The sequence below is a fragment of the Alligator mississippiensis genome, chromosome 1 (genome assembly GCF_030867095.1).
Source record: "Alligator mississippiensis isolate rAllMis1 chromosome 1, rAllMis1, whole genome shotgun sequence".
Classification (NCBI taxonomy): domain Eukaryota; kingdom Metazoa; phylum Chordata; order Crocodylia; family Alligatoridae; genus Alligator; species Alligator mississippiensis.
The window spans coordinates 38073230-38087262 of NC_081824.1; the positions used below are offsets into that span (position 1 = coordinate 38073230).

At 43.1% G+C, this 14033-nt stretch overlaps 1 protein-coding gene and 1 long non-coding RNA gene across 2 annotated transcripts in view; one reads left to right on the forward strand and one right to left on the reverse strand.

The window, feature by feature from the left end:
- LOC109284386 (uncharacterized) overlaps positions 1–14033 on the forward strand; it is a 243873-nt gene that overhangs the window by 188591 nt on the left and 41249 nt on the right. The gene's annotated exons all lie outside the window — the stretch shown is intronic.
- TPO (thyroid peroxidase) overlaps positions 1–14033 on the reverse strand; it is a 73251-nt gene that overhangs the window by 43816 nt on the left and 15402 nt on the right. Inside the window, exon 5 of the mRNA XM_059726945.1 lies at positions 7763–7969. Within this exon, the coding sequence (XP_059582928.1) occupies positions 7763–7969 (207 nt within the window). The remainder of the gene's footprint in view (positions 1–7762; positions 7970–14033) is intronic.

Genomic DNA, 14033 nt, shown 5'->3' on the forward strand with positions numbered 1-14033 from the left:
TGATGTCACAGCATTCCCTATTCAAAGGCCTAAACTTCTGCCCAGAGAAACAATCTATCAAGATACTAATATGTGGAGAATTAGGAGAAATCCTCTGTAGGTTTGCCTGAAAGAATACTTCCACAGTCAGGACGCTATCCCTTCTGACAACCTTTCTACCACATAAAAAACAAACAAACGAAAAACCCAACACCCCCCCCAACAAACAAACAAAAAGGCTGACTGGACACGTCCCAGTGGATGAAACAACATATTGGACTGCTACAATGACTGTTTCAGGAAGAAAGCTAAGAGTGAAATTCTCAACAAAAGCCAGGACCACCACAACTTCTTTTCCTCAGTTAGGAAAGACATGCAGTTCCTAAGATCCAACAACAAAACAGTAATCAAACAAGTGGGCAAAAGAGGAGCTATTGGCATACTCAGTCATGAAGACTACACCATCTGCTGTAAGGAAAAGACTCATGGGCTGTATTCAGATGAGCAGGCATGTGCAACTTGTGGTACCACAAACCACTTTGTGGTGCCACAAACTGCGTGCCTGACATGTTAAAATGTGCCCTGCACGGCAAATTTGCATTGCAGGGGCAAAAACTAAAATTTCCCAATTTTAGTCCCAAGTCAGTCCACACGCAGTGTTATTGCACTGTAATGTCTGCACATGTAGACGCCGCTGTAAAAAACACTTACTGTGCAGTAACTTACAGTAAGTTACTGTGCAGCAAAAACACATCTAGACATGCCTACTGAGTAGTCAACTACACTACTGCACAGTAAAGTATTTTGTGTATCTGTACCCCTTGTGTACAGATTATTGAACAACATTCTAGTGTTTTCACTCCCCCAGCCTAGCCTCTTTGGAATAGAGCCATAATTTATGTGGTTTTCTTTCTAATGAAGAAAAAAATACCTTAGCTTGCTGGAGAAAACTGATTCTTGAGGGATTTTTTATTAGCTCCTTGTTTCAATGTTTGAAAAATGCTTCCTCTAGTCACATTAATGAACTGCTTTGTGTAATGGTCTCCACTACCTTACACAAAAGCAGATGAGGAGTGGGCATACAACTCAGTAGATGCAGAAACACATCCATCTTCATCTGCCCCTGCTTAAGCTTGTATTAAGTTTGAAAAACCTAATGGATAGAGGTATATTGCTGTGTTGAAGTTAGCGATATTTTTCACAATTTAGCAAATATTTGATGTAGTACCATTAGTTATTAAAGGGCATCTCCAAAATTGCTTAATTAATTATAGATCCTATTAACTATGTACCTATTAGTTTTAAAGAAATGTCAGTTAATTGCCCTCAAAATCCTTAAAACTTTGTGAGAAAGTAACATTCAGGTTATAAACACTCATTCTGAGCTCTGTACCTAACAGGTTCTGTTAGGACATATCTTTTTATGATAGCCTGAAAATGTATCATGCTCTGACTTCATAGATGAGGTGACATACTTTTTTTCACATCTCCTATCAGAGAAAAATGTTACATAACAATGAGGACTATGGACACTTTTGATATTAATGGATGGATTCAATCTGGCATCTATTAGGGACTTCTTATGGGGGTCTACCTAAGAAGATTGCTGTTTTGCTGTATTTAAAACATGGCTTCATGGCTTTGGATGAGAATCTCCAGACAACAAGTTGAGAGACCTTCAAGAAAATGAGAAAAAATTACAATCCTTCTTGGAACATCATCCCATGGTCAAAGAAGCTTAAGTCCTGCTGGTGACACAACCTGCACAGCCAGGCACTGAACTACAGAATGCACCTGCTCTTGCCCTGGTCCTTTCCCTTGACTGGAAGGATCAAAGAGAACACCACCTAATACCGTTCCCTTCACCCTGCACCCAAAGTTGTGTAGTCACTTTTGACTGCTCAGGGTCACCCCTGGCAGTATCATTGGTGCCCACATGGATGAGCAGCATAAGGTAGTAGTTAGAGAGCTGGATGAGTTTTGGTAACCTCTCCATGACCTCTTGGATATGGGCTCTGGGAAAGCAGCAGACTTCCCAAGAGAACAGGTCAGGACAGCAGATGGATTCCTCTGTCTCCCAAGAAGGGAGTTTTCAACTACCGCCAGCAGTTGCTTCTTCTTTGTGGCAGTGATATGGATCTTTTCCACCTTGGGGAGGGCTTGGGATGCTATTGGACTAGCTGGACATCAGCTAGTAAAAGAAGGAGATCACAGAAGAGGAGCCAGGAGGACTATGCAGGAAACTGGTGTGGTAGGGCTGAAGTAACCAGACTTCTCTTCCTCCTCTGTGCTCCTAAATAGGCTTGATGGGTCCCATTTGGTTTGGTTTGAGGAATGGTACAAGAACAAAGTTCTGGTCATCGGGGACTCCATCCTGAGGGGATGGTCCAAACTGTCGCCTGGAGCCTTGGTCATGGCAGGTCTGCTGCATGCCTGGAGTGAGGATTCACAATGTCACAGAGACCATCCCTAAAATCATCAAGCCCTCTGACGACCCACTGATTGTGGTCCATGTGGGTACAAATGATGCATCCAAGGGCAAGCCAGATAACATCATGGAGGACTACAAGGGCTTGGGACACCAACTGAAGAAGACGGGAGCCCAGGTGGTATTTTCCTTCATCTCCCGGTAAGTGGACGGGGTAGGCATCATGATGCTTGCATTGACGTGGTTAACTGGCAGCTTCATAACTGGTGCCATGAGGCAGGCTTTGGGTTTTTTGACAATGACTCGTGTTTTTGTAAGGAGGGCATGCTGGGGTGGGATGGGCTTCACCTCTCCCCTAATTTCCTCTAGGTTGGCTGATCTCGTATGGCAGGCTTTAAACTAACTTCACCGGGGGAAGGGGCCTCTTCGAGTGGAGAGGATTCTTCACCAGCACACAGGGTGACAAGAGGAAGGGAAGCCCAGGTGAGCATCAACATCCAGAGAGCAGGGGACCACTACTGTCCTGGGAGTGGCAGGAAGGCATGTGAACCCTCAGGAGGCCTCAGGTTCCTCTACACTAATGCTCATAGTATGGGGTGTAAGCAGGAGGAACTGTGCCTCCTGACAAGTAAGAACCCAGACTTAGTAGGGCTCACAGAAACCTGGTGGGACCCTACCTATGACTGGGCAGTGGGCATTCAGGGGTACACCCTATATAGAAGAGACAGGACACAGATGAAATGTGGGGGGGGGGGTTGCGCTGTATGTCAAAGAGCACCTCACATCATCAAGGATTAGCTTTGGGTTAGAGGAGGGTTGGGCAGAGACACTATGGGTCAAACTACAAGGGGGGCGTGGCGAAAGGGACCTTACGGTGGGTGTCTACTACAAACCACCCAACCAGGGGGAAGAGCTAGACCAGGACTTCTCAAGTCAGCTTATGGAGGCGGTTAGGTCAAGAGATGTTATTGTCACGGGTGACCCAAACTACCCAGACATTTGCTGGGAGGAGCAGACAGCCAGGTCTGACTGCTTGCGTAGGTTCCTGGCTGTATTACAGGACCTTCACCTTATCCAGGAAGTGCACAGCCCCACTAGGGGTAACGCCTTGCTGAACCTGGTCCTGGCCATGGGGGATGACCTGGTGAGGGGACTGCAGGTCCTTGACTGCAGGTCCTTGACTTGATTGGGCAATAGCAATCATCACCTGCTGGATTTCATTATCCAACCCAAGGTGTCTAGCGCTCACACCAAGGCTAAAGACCTTGACTTCAGAAGGGCCAACTTCAATGAGCTTAGAAGACTAGTGGGGGAGGCACTAAGGGCCCAGAAGGTAAAGGAGATGGGAGTCCACGAGGGATGGTTGTACCTTAAGGGGGAGATCCTCCAGGCCCAATGGATAACAGTCCCTGAGAGAAGCAAGGTGGGTAAGAGTGCTCAGAAACCCCCTTGGCTCAGCAAGGGCATACAGAAATGCCTGAGGACTAAAAGGTGGGTGTACAACCAGTGGAAGGGAGGAGCTATCACCAATGAGGAGTACTCCTTCTCGGCCCATGAGTGTAGAGGGCTGTTAGGAAGGCCAAGGTAGAGATGGAACTCAGGCTAATGTCCAAGATTAGAGACAACAAAAAGTGCTTTTTCAAGTACATTGGGACCAAGAAGAGGGCACCAGGCAATGTAGGGCCCCTGCAAGACACAAACAGTAATCTGGTGGCCACGCCAGACAAGAAAGCTGATATTTTTAACAGTTTCTTTGCCTCTGTTTTCCTGAACAGGGGCCAAGATATCCCACCTACCAGAGGTAGGGACAATCTTGGGGATAGCTCTATCAAGCCTTCAGTCAGCGCAGATGTAGTTAGGGATCTTCTGGAAGGGTTAGACATTTTTAAACCTGCAGGTCCAGATGCCCTCCACCCAAGGGTGTTGAGGGAGCTGGCAGGGGTCATCACGGTGCCCTTGGCCTGGCTGTATGAGCATTCGTGGTCATCTGGCCAGGTGCCGGGGGATTACAAACTGGCTAATGTGGTCCCAATTTTCAAGAAGGGGAGGAAGGAGGACCCAAGTAACTATAGGCCTGTAAGCCTCACCTTGGTGCTCGGGAAGATCTTGGAGAGAATCATCAAGGAGAACATCTGTGGGGGGCCTGCAGGGGCAGGGGCAATCATGCTCAGGGCCAATCAGCATGGATTCATCAAAGGCAGGTCCTGCCAGACCAACCTGATTGCCTTTTATGACCGAGTAACTAAATCCTTGGATGATGGTGTCGCCATGGACATAGTCTTTCTAGACTTTAAGAAGGCTTTTGACACTGTCTCTCACCCCATCCTCATCAATAAATTAAGTGACTGCGGCATTGATGCCTGCACAGTTGGATGGGTAAAAAATTGGCTGATGGGGTGCACCCAGAGAGTAGTGGTGGACGGGTTGTACTCAACCTGGTGAGATGTGAGCAGTAGGGTACCCCAGGTCTCGGTCCTCAGGCCCACACTGTTTAACATCTTAATCAGCAACTTGGACGAGGGAGTGGAAAGCTCGCTGTCCAAAGTTGCTGATGACACTAAGATGTGGGGTGAGGTGGACACACTTGAAGGGAGAGAGAGGCTGCAAATAGATTTAGACAGACTACAAAAGTGGGCAGACGAGAATAGGATGAGGTTCAACGTAGACAAATACAGGGTGCTGCACCTTGGGAGAAGGAATCCACAACATGCATACAGGCTGGGGAGTTCCCTTCTTAAAAGCACAGAGGCGGAAAGGGATCTCGGAGTCATTATCGACTCCAAGATGAACATGAGCCGCCAATGCCAGAACGCATCCAGCAAAGCTAGCCATACCTTGTCAAGCATCCAAAGCTGCATCTCAAGCCGGTCCAGAGAGGTGATACTTCCCCTCTATGCAACTTTGGTCAGGCCGCGGTTGGAGTACTGCGTCCAGTACTGGGCACCGCACTTCAAAAGGGATGTGGCCAGCCTGGAGAGGGTTCAGAGGAGGGCCACCCGCTTGGTGAGAGGGCAGCAGGACAGGCCCTATCACGAGAGACTGAAGGACCCGAACTTGTTCAGCCTCAGCAAAAGGAGGTTGAGAGGGGACCTGGTGGCTGCCTACAAGCTCAACCAGGGGGATCAACAGCAAATTGGCAGAGCCCTTTTCTCCCCAGCACCACCTGGGGTGACAAGGAACAATGGAAATAAGCTGATGGAGAATAGGTTTAGGTTAGAGATCAGAAGGCAATATTTTACTGTTAGGGTGGCCAAAATCTGGAACCAACTTCCCAGGGAAGTGGTCCTCGCCCCTACCTTGGGCCAGTTCAAGAGGAGGTTGGATGATCACCTGTCTGGGGTCTTGTGAACCCAGCATTCATTCTTGCCTGTGGCAGGAGGTCAGGCTAGATGATCTGTTCAGGTCCCTCCTGAACCTAGCTACTATGAAACTATAAAACAAGTCAGTTTGTATATTATGAAAGTGCTCTGGCTCTAACAATGAATTTGTTCTTTACATTTAAAGACACATGCCATACTTGCTTCTTCTAATTTAAAACACAATATATATATATTTTTAATGATAGCTAGGTTTTCCAAGGTACATTAAAGTGTTTTTCAAATGTTCATATTTTTTTACAAAGCATGATTATTCTTTTCAGTCACTGATTTTTAAATGCCTCCAAGAAAGGCTTTATGGGCTATTAGGAATACACATCCCTTATGTATACTCCCTGTCAGTAGTCTATTCAGCACGGAGGTTATAAATTTACTTCAGTTTCCTCTATGTTTTGGAGCAACTAAGCATAAGGGAGATGACTCATCACTGCAGTTACAAGGGCTGTCCATGTCCATGACAATCAACATGAATCTTTCCATTGACTTTAATGGAAATGTAAAAAGATACAGTGAATGAAGACAATGGATCCGATTATGAGCAGCACCTTGGAAAATTGGTTATGTCAATGGAAAGTGAATGTGCATATAAGTAAGCTACCATTCTGATTTACAGGAATTAGCACCAGCCCTACTTGTAATGGAACAAGAATTTCACTAGGTAAAGGGCAACAATCATGGAAAAGAATCAATTAGCCTGAATATCTTTGAAGCTGCCTTGAGGAGCCACAGCATTTACAGGATTGTATTTTGGTTGAGTGTCATAATCTGGATATCCTTACTGGACTTTTGTTGTTCTGGAAAGACACAATTTGCTTTTTTAAAAGGTACTCAGTGGGTGTGTGTATACCTGCAATTAATGCAGTAAATAAACTCCAGCACATATTTCATCAGAGTTTATTGCTCCCAGGCACCATGTTTATATGTGCACCTGGGACCGCAGCACATTGGGTCAGGTTGGAGCAGCCCCAGCTGGCAAAGCCTCAGGGGGTCAGCCTATCAGCCTGTGGCTCAACATGCTGCAGAAGGGCTGGCTGCGGCTCCAGTGCAGGGCTAACTGGCAGGTAGCTCCCACACTGAAACACCCTCATGCCTCAACCAGACCTGTCATCATCTACACATGCTTCATGGCGCACTAAATAACACTGCCATAGGATAGTACTTGTGTTGACAACTACTAACTATAGTGGTGTTTATTAGATAATGACAGGCTAATAGGGTCATATGTGTAGATACTAAGACTTTATTGAACCCAGTGATATTTTCTTTGCAAGGAAGAAAATCTCCTCTGGTTTATGCATGGTATTTAATTTTGCTACTTAACAGTGTAATGGAAAGATCTTACTAGTAAATCAGACAAGGATTCATAATCCTCTTTCTTTGCAAGCTTATTTTCTCTTTCAACCAGAAGATAACCAGCTCTGGAGTCCAACTTTTCCCCATTTGCTCAAAAGTTATGACCCATTTTATGTACATTTCTGCAAACGACTGAAGATCATTTTGGTGAAATAATTAAAACATGATTTTTCACAATTTCAAGTTAGCCAATGGAAATAATCATGCATTCACAGAGTATAGTTAAGTTCCTTGAACTTATCTGATTGACAGTTTAAAAAACAGAATTATTTATGACTATTTACCTTCTTTTCTCACTGGCATTCAAAACCTTGAAGCACAAAAACAATGCCGATATTTTTTCTTGCCCATTAATATTTTTCAATTTGTATTAAATGATGTAGACATATCTATGTACACTTTACTATAACCCCTTCCCTCTGTACATCTGACTTTCTCTGTCATTTAATAATTATGTTGAACACAATTCAATAATTTTATGCTGTGTTATTTCTGATAATCTATCAAATCCCTTTCATATTCTATTACAATCATGTCCACATATTTGTTGTACAACTTACCCTACTTTACATTTTTTACCTGTTTGCCTGGTAGCATTTCTGAGCAAATGCAGTTAAAATCATACCTTCATTGGAAAACATGGATTTTGGTTTTCACATGTCAGTTGGCAATCCACCCCTCTTAGGAAGGCAGCTCTGCTTGTGCTCTGAGGTGTAAATGCAATATCATGATCTATGTATTGTCCCCACAGCATAAGAATATCAGAATATAGGTTGTCATCAGTAACAGCCTCATTAGATGCATGAATAATTTTTCTTGTCACTTCACGGACCTAAAAGAAAATAACTAATTTACCTGGAATGCCAAATAATATTTACCTCTCACAAAATGATAAAACACCAAAAAAACCCCACCAAACCCCTCCACAAAAAGACCAAATACCTCACAAAAACCCAAAATCTGAAAAAGTGATAAAAGCTATAACCAAATCATCAACCCATTTCTGATAACCTACTTTTCATAGTCTTTTGTAATAGAGACTTTTAGAATGTCTAAATGCTTGCATTCTCCTTACACTTTTTCTAGTCTTTTAGCAGTGGAACAATAGTAGGAGGGCAGTCTGAAACTGGCACTGTCTTCCAGGAGTGTGCGAAGCTTTGGTCGCTGATTTGATTCAAAGAAGATGTGGCCCAATTCGGTGGCTGAATCAGTGAATCCAAATCAAACTGGGAGACTCATTAAAGGCTCCAAATTCATTTGAAGCATCCAAATTGATTCAGAAAAGATTTGAAAAAGACTCAGCATTTCGGAAGGCTGTCTTGTGGGGAAACAGAAACTGAGAAGTGGGGGAGGGGGAAGAAACTGCTCTGATATTGACATCTGCAGCTAGCCAGTAAGTGTGATCTTTCCCTGAGTTCCCTTCCAATCACGGTGCTCTAGGGGAGGTATGTAGAAACAGCATATAAGGTTCTGTGTGATGCCTTTCTCTGCCTTTTGTGAGCTGTCTGTCTGGAAGCAACAGCGTGTCAAAGGTACTTGCTGCTACTTGTGGCTGGCTTGCTAGTCAGTCTCTTGCTAGTCTCTCTTCATGGAAAGGATTGGATACACCTTAGTAATTACCTTTGCCTAGAATCGCTCTACTTATCCCTATCCAAACCATTCTTTTCAACTTATTCTTCCCCAAAAATCCTCTTATTTGTTCTTGTTATTTTTTTTCCCCCAACACATTTTAAAATGAAAGCTGTGTTTTCTCTGGCAGTGTCATCCATCACTGTACAGGAAAGCACACATATTACACACATATATTAAACAGATAGAAGATATATTACACAGGCACATATAAACAGAAGATATATACACACACATATATTAAACACATAAAAGATATATTACACACACATATATTAAACAGATAGAAGATATATTACAGATAGAAGATATATTATGCACACATACAAGATATATTAAACACATACAAGATATATTACACACACACATTTTCCAGCACACCAAACATTATGAAGCATGCCGGAACGGCAGGTGCCAGGTCTTCTGGCAGAGGAGGTAGAGGAACTAGAGGGGGTAGGGGTAGATGTGCAAGTTCCCATCCCCCCCAAACATAGATGCACCCTATTTCCTAGCAGCAATGAATCTTTTGCTGCCAGTGGGAGCAAGGAGGTGGGAGCAGTACCTGTCCCTGCACCACCTCCACTAGCACCAGAAATAGCCACCAGCACCAGCATGACTGTCTCCTGCACCCCAAATCCAGTGCAAGCCTCCCAGTGCCAGAGGAGGAGCTGGATCTGGAACCAAGGGACCTGAGTGTCCTGGTACCTGGGGAGTCAGATGTCAGGCAGGTTATAGTGTGTCATAAATCCAATATCTATATTGAGTCCATGAGTTGTTATATCCAGTAGATTTATGAAATGAAGTTTGTAGGCTTGTCTACAAAAGGTGTTTTCTAAATTCCCTTTGAGGATCAGGACTGAAAGATTGGAGAGAGAGTGGTTTTCTTGTGAGAAATGTTCCCCCACTGGTAATTGGGTGCTCTTATCTTCTATAGATGTATGGTTTGCATTCATTCTGGTGCACAGTTGTTGTTTCTACGTATTTTCCATCAGGGATTTTGGTACACTGGTCGAGATATATAATGTTCCTGGAGGTGCAGCTGTAAGATCCAGGAATGGTGATGGTTCTGTTGTGGGGTGTAGTAATTGTTGGGGTGCTGGAGATATGTCGGCAGGTTTTACATTTCGTGTCATGGGATGATCTGGATCCATTTGGTGTGTTTTGGGCTGTAGGAAGTTTGCTTCTGGTGATGAGGTTAGTGAGGTTTGGTGCTTGCTTGAATTTATAAAACGCTTTTCAAAGACAAGCCTATGAACTTCACTTCACCAACTTCCTCAATACAAAAACTCATGGATTCAATATAGACATTGGATTTATGACACACAATAACCTGCCTGCCATCTGACTCCCCAAGTACCACTCTACTTTTACCTGCTACATCCCTCTTTCCCTCTTTCCCTGTTTCTCTTTCACAACCTGACACCTCAATTTACATTTTCACTGACTGCCTTTCTTGTCTGCAGCCCAGCCTCTGGCTTCTTTACTATTCATTCCATCCAGGAAGAGCGCACACACACAAACTGCAAATGCTTCCTCGGCCTGATGAAGGGTTTTTAAACCCAAAAGTTTGCCAAGATATGACAACATCAGGGATGGTAGCCCTGCTACCAATTATTCAGTGGGTATAATAAAAGATATCACATCTACTCAAAGAACCTCGCCTGCCTGTTCCTTAGACCGACGTGGCTACAACCTGAAACTGAGTTAACATATACAAGTGATGCAAGTTTTGATTTCAACATATTGAGGTGCACTTTCACAGAAGCCCCTGCACCTATCTCCTTGAAACTTGGCAGGCTTCATGCCCTCAGAAGGGGCTACCATCCTTGCTGTTTTCATTCAATTCTACAAATAAATGACAAAGTTATAGGTATTTTAGTTATTCCCCATTATAGTCCATGGCTAAATCACTAAATCACACCTAATCAGCACCAAATCTTTCAAATCCAATTTGGTCAAATCAATTCAGGACAGTGATCCAAATCACTAAACTGAATCACTGTCCCCTGAATCAGCCAAATCCAAATCAAATACTGGCTGCTTCACACAGGCCTACTGTCTTCACATTGCTTCACAGAAGCTCTGGCTTTACACTGCTTCATGGCAGAATAGCTGTAAATACAGTAAAGGTTAGATACTAGTCAGAAACTCAGCACTCCACTCCATATTCCCTAGCCACAGGAAGCACCACATACATTCATAGCATATTTTCCCTTCACCAGCTGTACAGAAGCCCTTCTCTGAAAACTCCATGAGGATATATTTGGTTAGATTTGAAGCATATGGACAGGTTTACTTATATGACATAGTTTGTATCTTCGTCCAACCAAAACTATTAGATCAAAGTAGCACAAGCTATTTCTAATTTAGCATCATTACCTTTACAGGTTCTTTCTGAAGCCTGATACTGTTCATGCTTGAGAGCTATGCTGCTGAAAGGAAAGACAAATGCTGGGAAAGGACACAGTGCAGAGACACAGATTTCAAGGCATCTGTGGATAACCTCCCCAGCTATTTTTCAGGGGTGTAGGGAACAACAAACCCAGCTGCACAATAGACAATCAGGATGAAACTTGAACTGAACTTAAGCACTGATGACGTTTCCAAGTTCCTGGATGGAACCATTTACTTATGGGACCATTTACTTCTGCAGCCTAAGATACTCCATCACGTAACTACAAGGATTTTCATAATGCTATAACTATGCATTTCAAACTGACCATGGTGATGGCTTTGAGCTATATACTCTCTTTTTAATATTCTTCAAAACATTATAGTAATATTTATTCCTTATTTTGACTCTGTGTATGTTCTGCTATTAAAAAGGGATATATAAAATGTTAAAAGAACAAAACTGCATACATTTGTAACTGAGGAAAGCCCGCAAGGAGGTTTATTTTTAGGTGGTACTAATTTTAGCACATCACATGGTATGTTAAAATGAAAGCATTGTTTTAGCTTAACATAAGGCACAGGGGAGCTTGCTGATGTAATTTGTCAAAAATATGAGCAGATTTTGTGCAGTAGGACAAGCCTTATTTTGGTGTGCTTTGCTCCATTAACACAAATTCTAAAGAACCTGAAGACCTTTGCCAGGGATATCATCTAGTGTAATATTTCTCATCCATTTGTCAGTTTTTCACCTGTAAGCACCATTTTGTACTGTTTAGAGATGCAACACTTGATTTGTAACAGCAGTTGCAAGCATCATTAGTACTAAATATTGTGTCACCCCATCATTATTACCAGTAAGTATTGGAAAATGAAAGTGAAAAAGCCAGAAGACTATAAAGTGATAAGATGCTGTAAGAACAACAGTAGACAATATTTTCCCAATTGAAGTTGTAAGGGGTAAATTTGGCAATTTGAGAGAGCCTGAACCAGAAACACCAGATACAACTCACTTATATTTTGGTATGACCTTCCACCTAGCTCCATCAGCAGCAGCAGCAATCCCTCACAGTTGAGGATGAGTGTTTTCCATGATTGACTCATCTGTGTTTCCATAGATGCCTGATAAGGCCAATCTGGGATCTACAGAGGCACACGTTTCCTTGTGGGGTGGATGACCCCAGATTCCTGATTTGGTCTGCAACACACTGTTTCTACCACTCCTGCTTTTCTTTCTCTTGTTGTCATCGTGAGCTTTCAAAGTACTGAGATCCTTGCAGCAGACTCTTCCTCCATTTGGGAGGTCCTGGGCAATAGTTTCCCACAATATTGATGCTGCATTTTATTTTTTAAGAATAAAACTTACTTTGGGAGCCTGCAGTCAGACATCCACATGACATGGTTGGCCCAGAGAAGTTGATTTTTGATGATCATTGCCTGGATGCTTGTGGTGTTTAAGAGGATGCTAACATTGGTGTGTCTTCCCACTGGATTCAATGGATCTTTTGCAGGCAGAGTCAGTGGTACTTCTCTAGTGACTTAATGTGTCTTGTGTATGTTGTCCATGTCTCAGCTCTATACAGTAAGGTGGAGATCACAACTGCTTGATAAACCATGAGTTTGGTTTCAAATTGATGTCATGATCTTTGAATACCCATATCCTCAGGCATCCAAAGGCTGAACTTGCATATTTGAAGTGATGGTGGATTTCTTCATCAATGTCAGCCTTCTGCCAAAGATGGCTTCTGAGGTACAAGAAATACTCAATGTTCTACAGAGTCTCACTGTAAGACTGGATTGCAGGAACTGGGGACTGTTCATTAAGAGCTTATTAATGGATTACCTTAGTCTTCTGAATGATAAGTGTGAGTCTCATTTTCTCATTTTCTATACCTTGGTAAAGATATCAACTATTGCCTGAAGGTCTGCTTTTGAGTGAGCACATACTACAGCATCATCAGCATACTGAAGCTCAATGATTGGAGTTAGGGTAGTCTTGGTTTTGGCTCAGAGTTGGCTGAGATTCAATAGCTTACCATCCAATTAGTAATTTAGCTCCACATCAACTGGAAGCTTGTTGGTGTTCATATGTAACGTCACAGTAAGGAATACTGAGAAGAGTGTTGGAGTGATGATGAAAACTTGCTTAGCCCCCATCTTAACCTCAAAAGGATTTGTGATAGATCCATTAATGGGAACTACAGGCAACCCCTGCTTAAAGCTGTTTCACTTAGCGCTACTTTACTATAATGCACATTTTAAATTGATACCTGATTTCACTTAGCGCCCAGTGAGTTTCTTTATAATGCTCATGGTCACCATCTTGGGTCATTAAAAACACTTGTGGTCATCATTTTGGGTTGTCAAATACTTTAAGTTTTACTTACTCATTTTGCTTAACGCTTGGTTTTTCAGGACCCAATTAAGAGTGCTAAGTGGGGTTTGCCTGTACTGCTCACATACCATCATGAAGTGAAGAATAGTGATGAATGTTGGTGGGCATTCATACTTCATAAGGATCTTAGAATCATAGAGAATTAGGGTTGAAAGGGACCTCAGGAGGTCATCTAGTTCAACCCCTGCTCAAAGCAGGACCATCCCCAACTAGATCATCCCAGCCAAGGCTTTGTTTAGCCATATCTTTAAAACCTCCAAGGATGGACATTCAGCAACCTCTCTGGGTAAACTGTTCCAGTGCTCTGCTACCCTCCAAGTGAGAAAGTTTTTCCTAATGTCTAACAAACTTCTCTTGCTGCAACTTGAGACCATTGTTCCTTGCACTGCTCTCTGACACCATTGAGAACAGTCTAGTTTCATCCTCTTTGGAACCACCCTTCAGGTAGTGGAAGGCTGCTATTAAATCCAACCTCAATCTT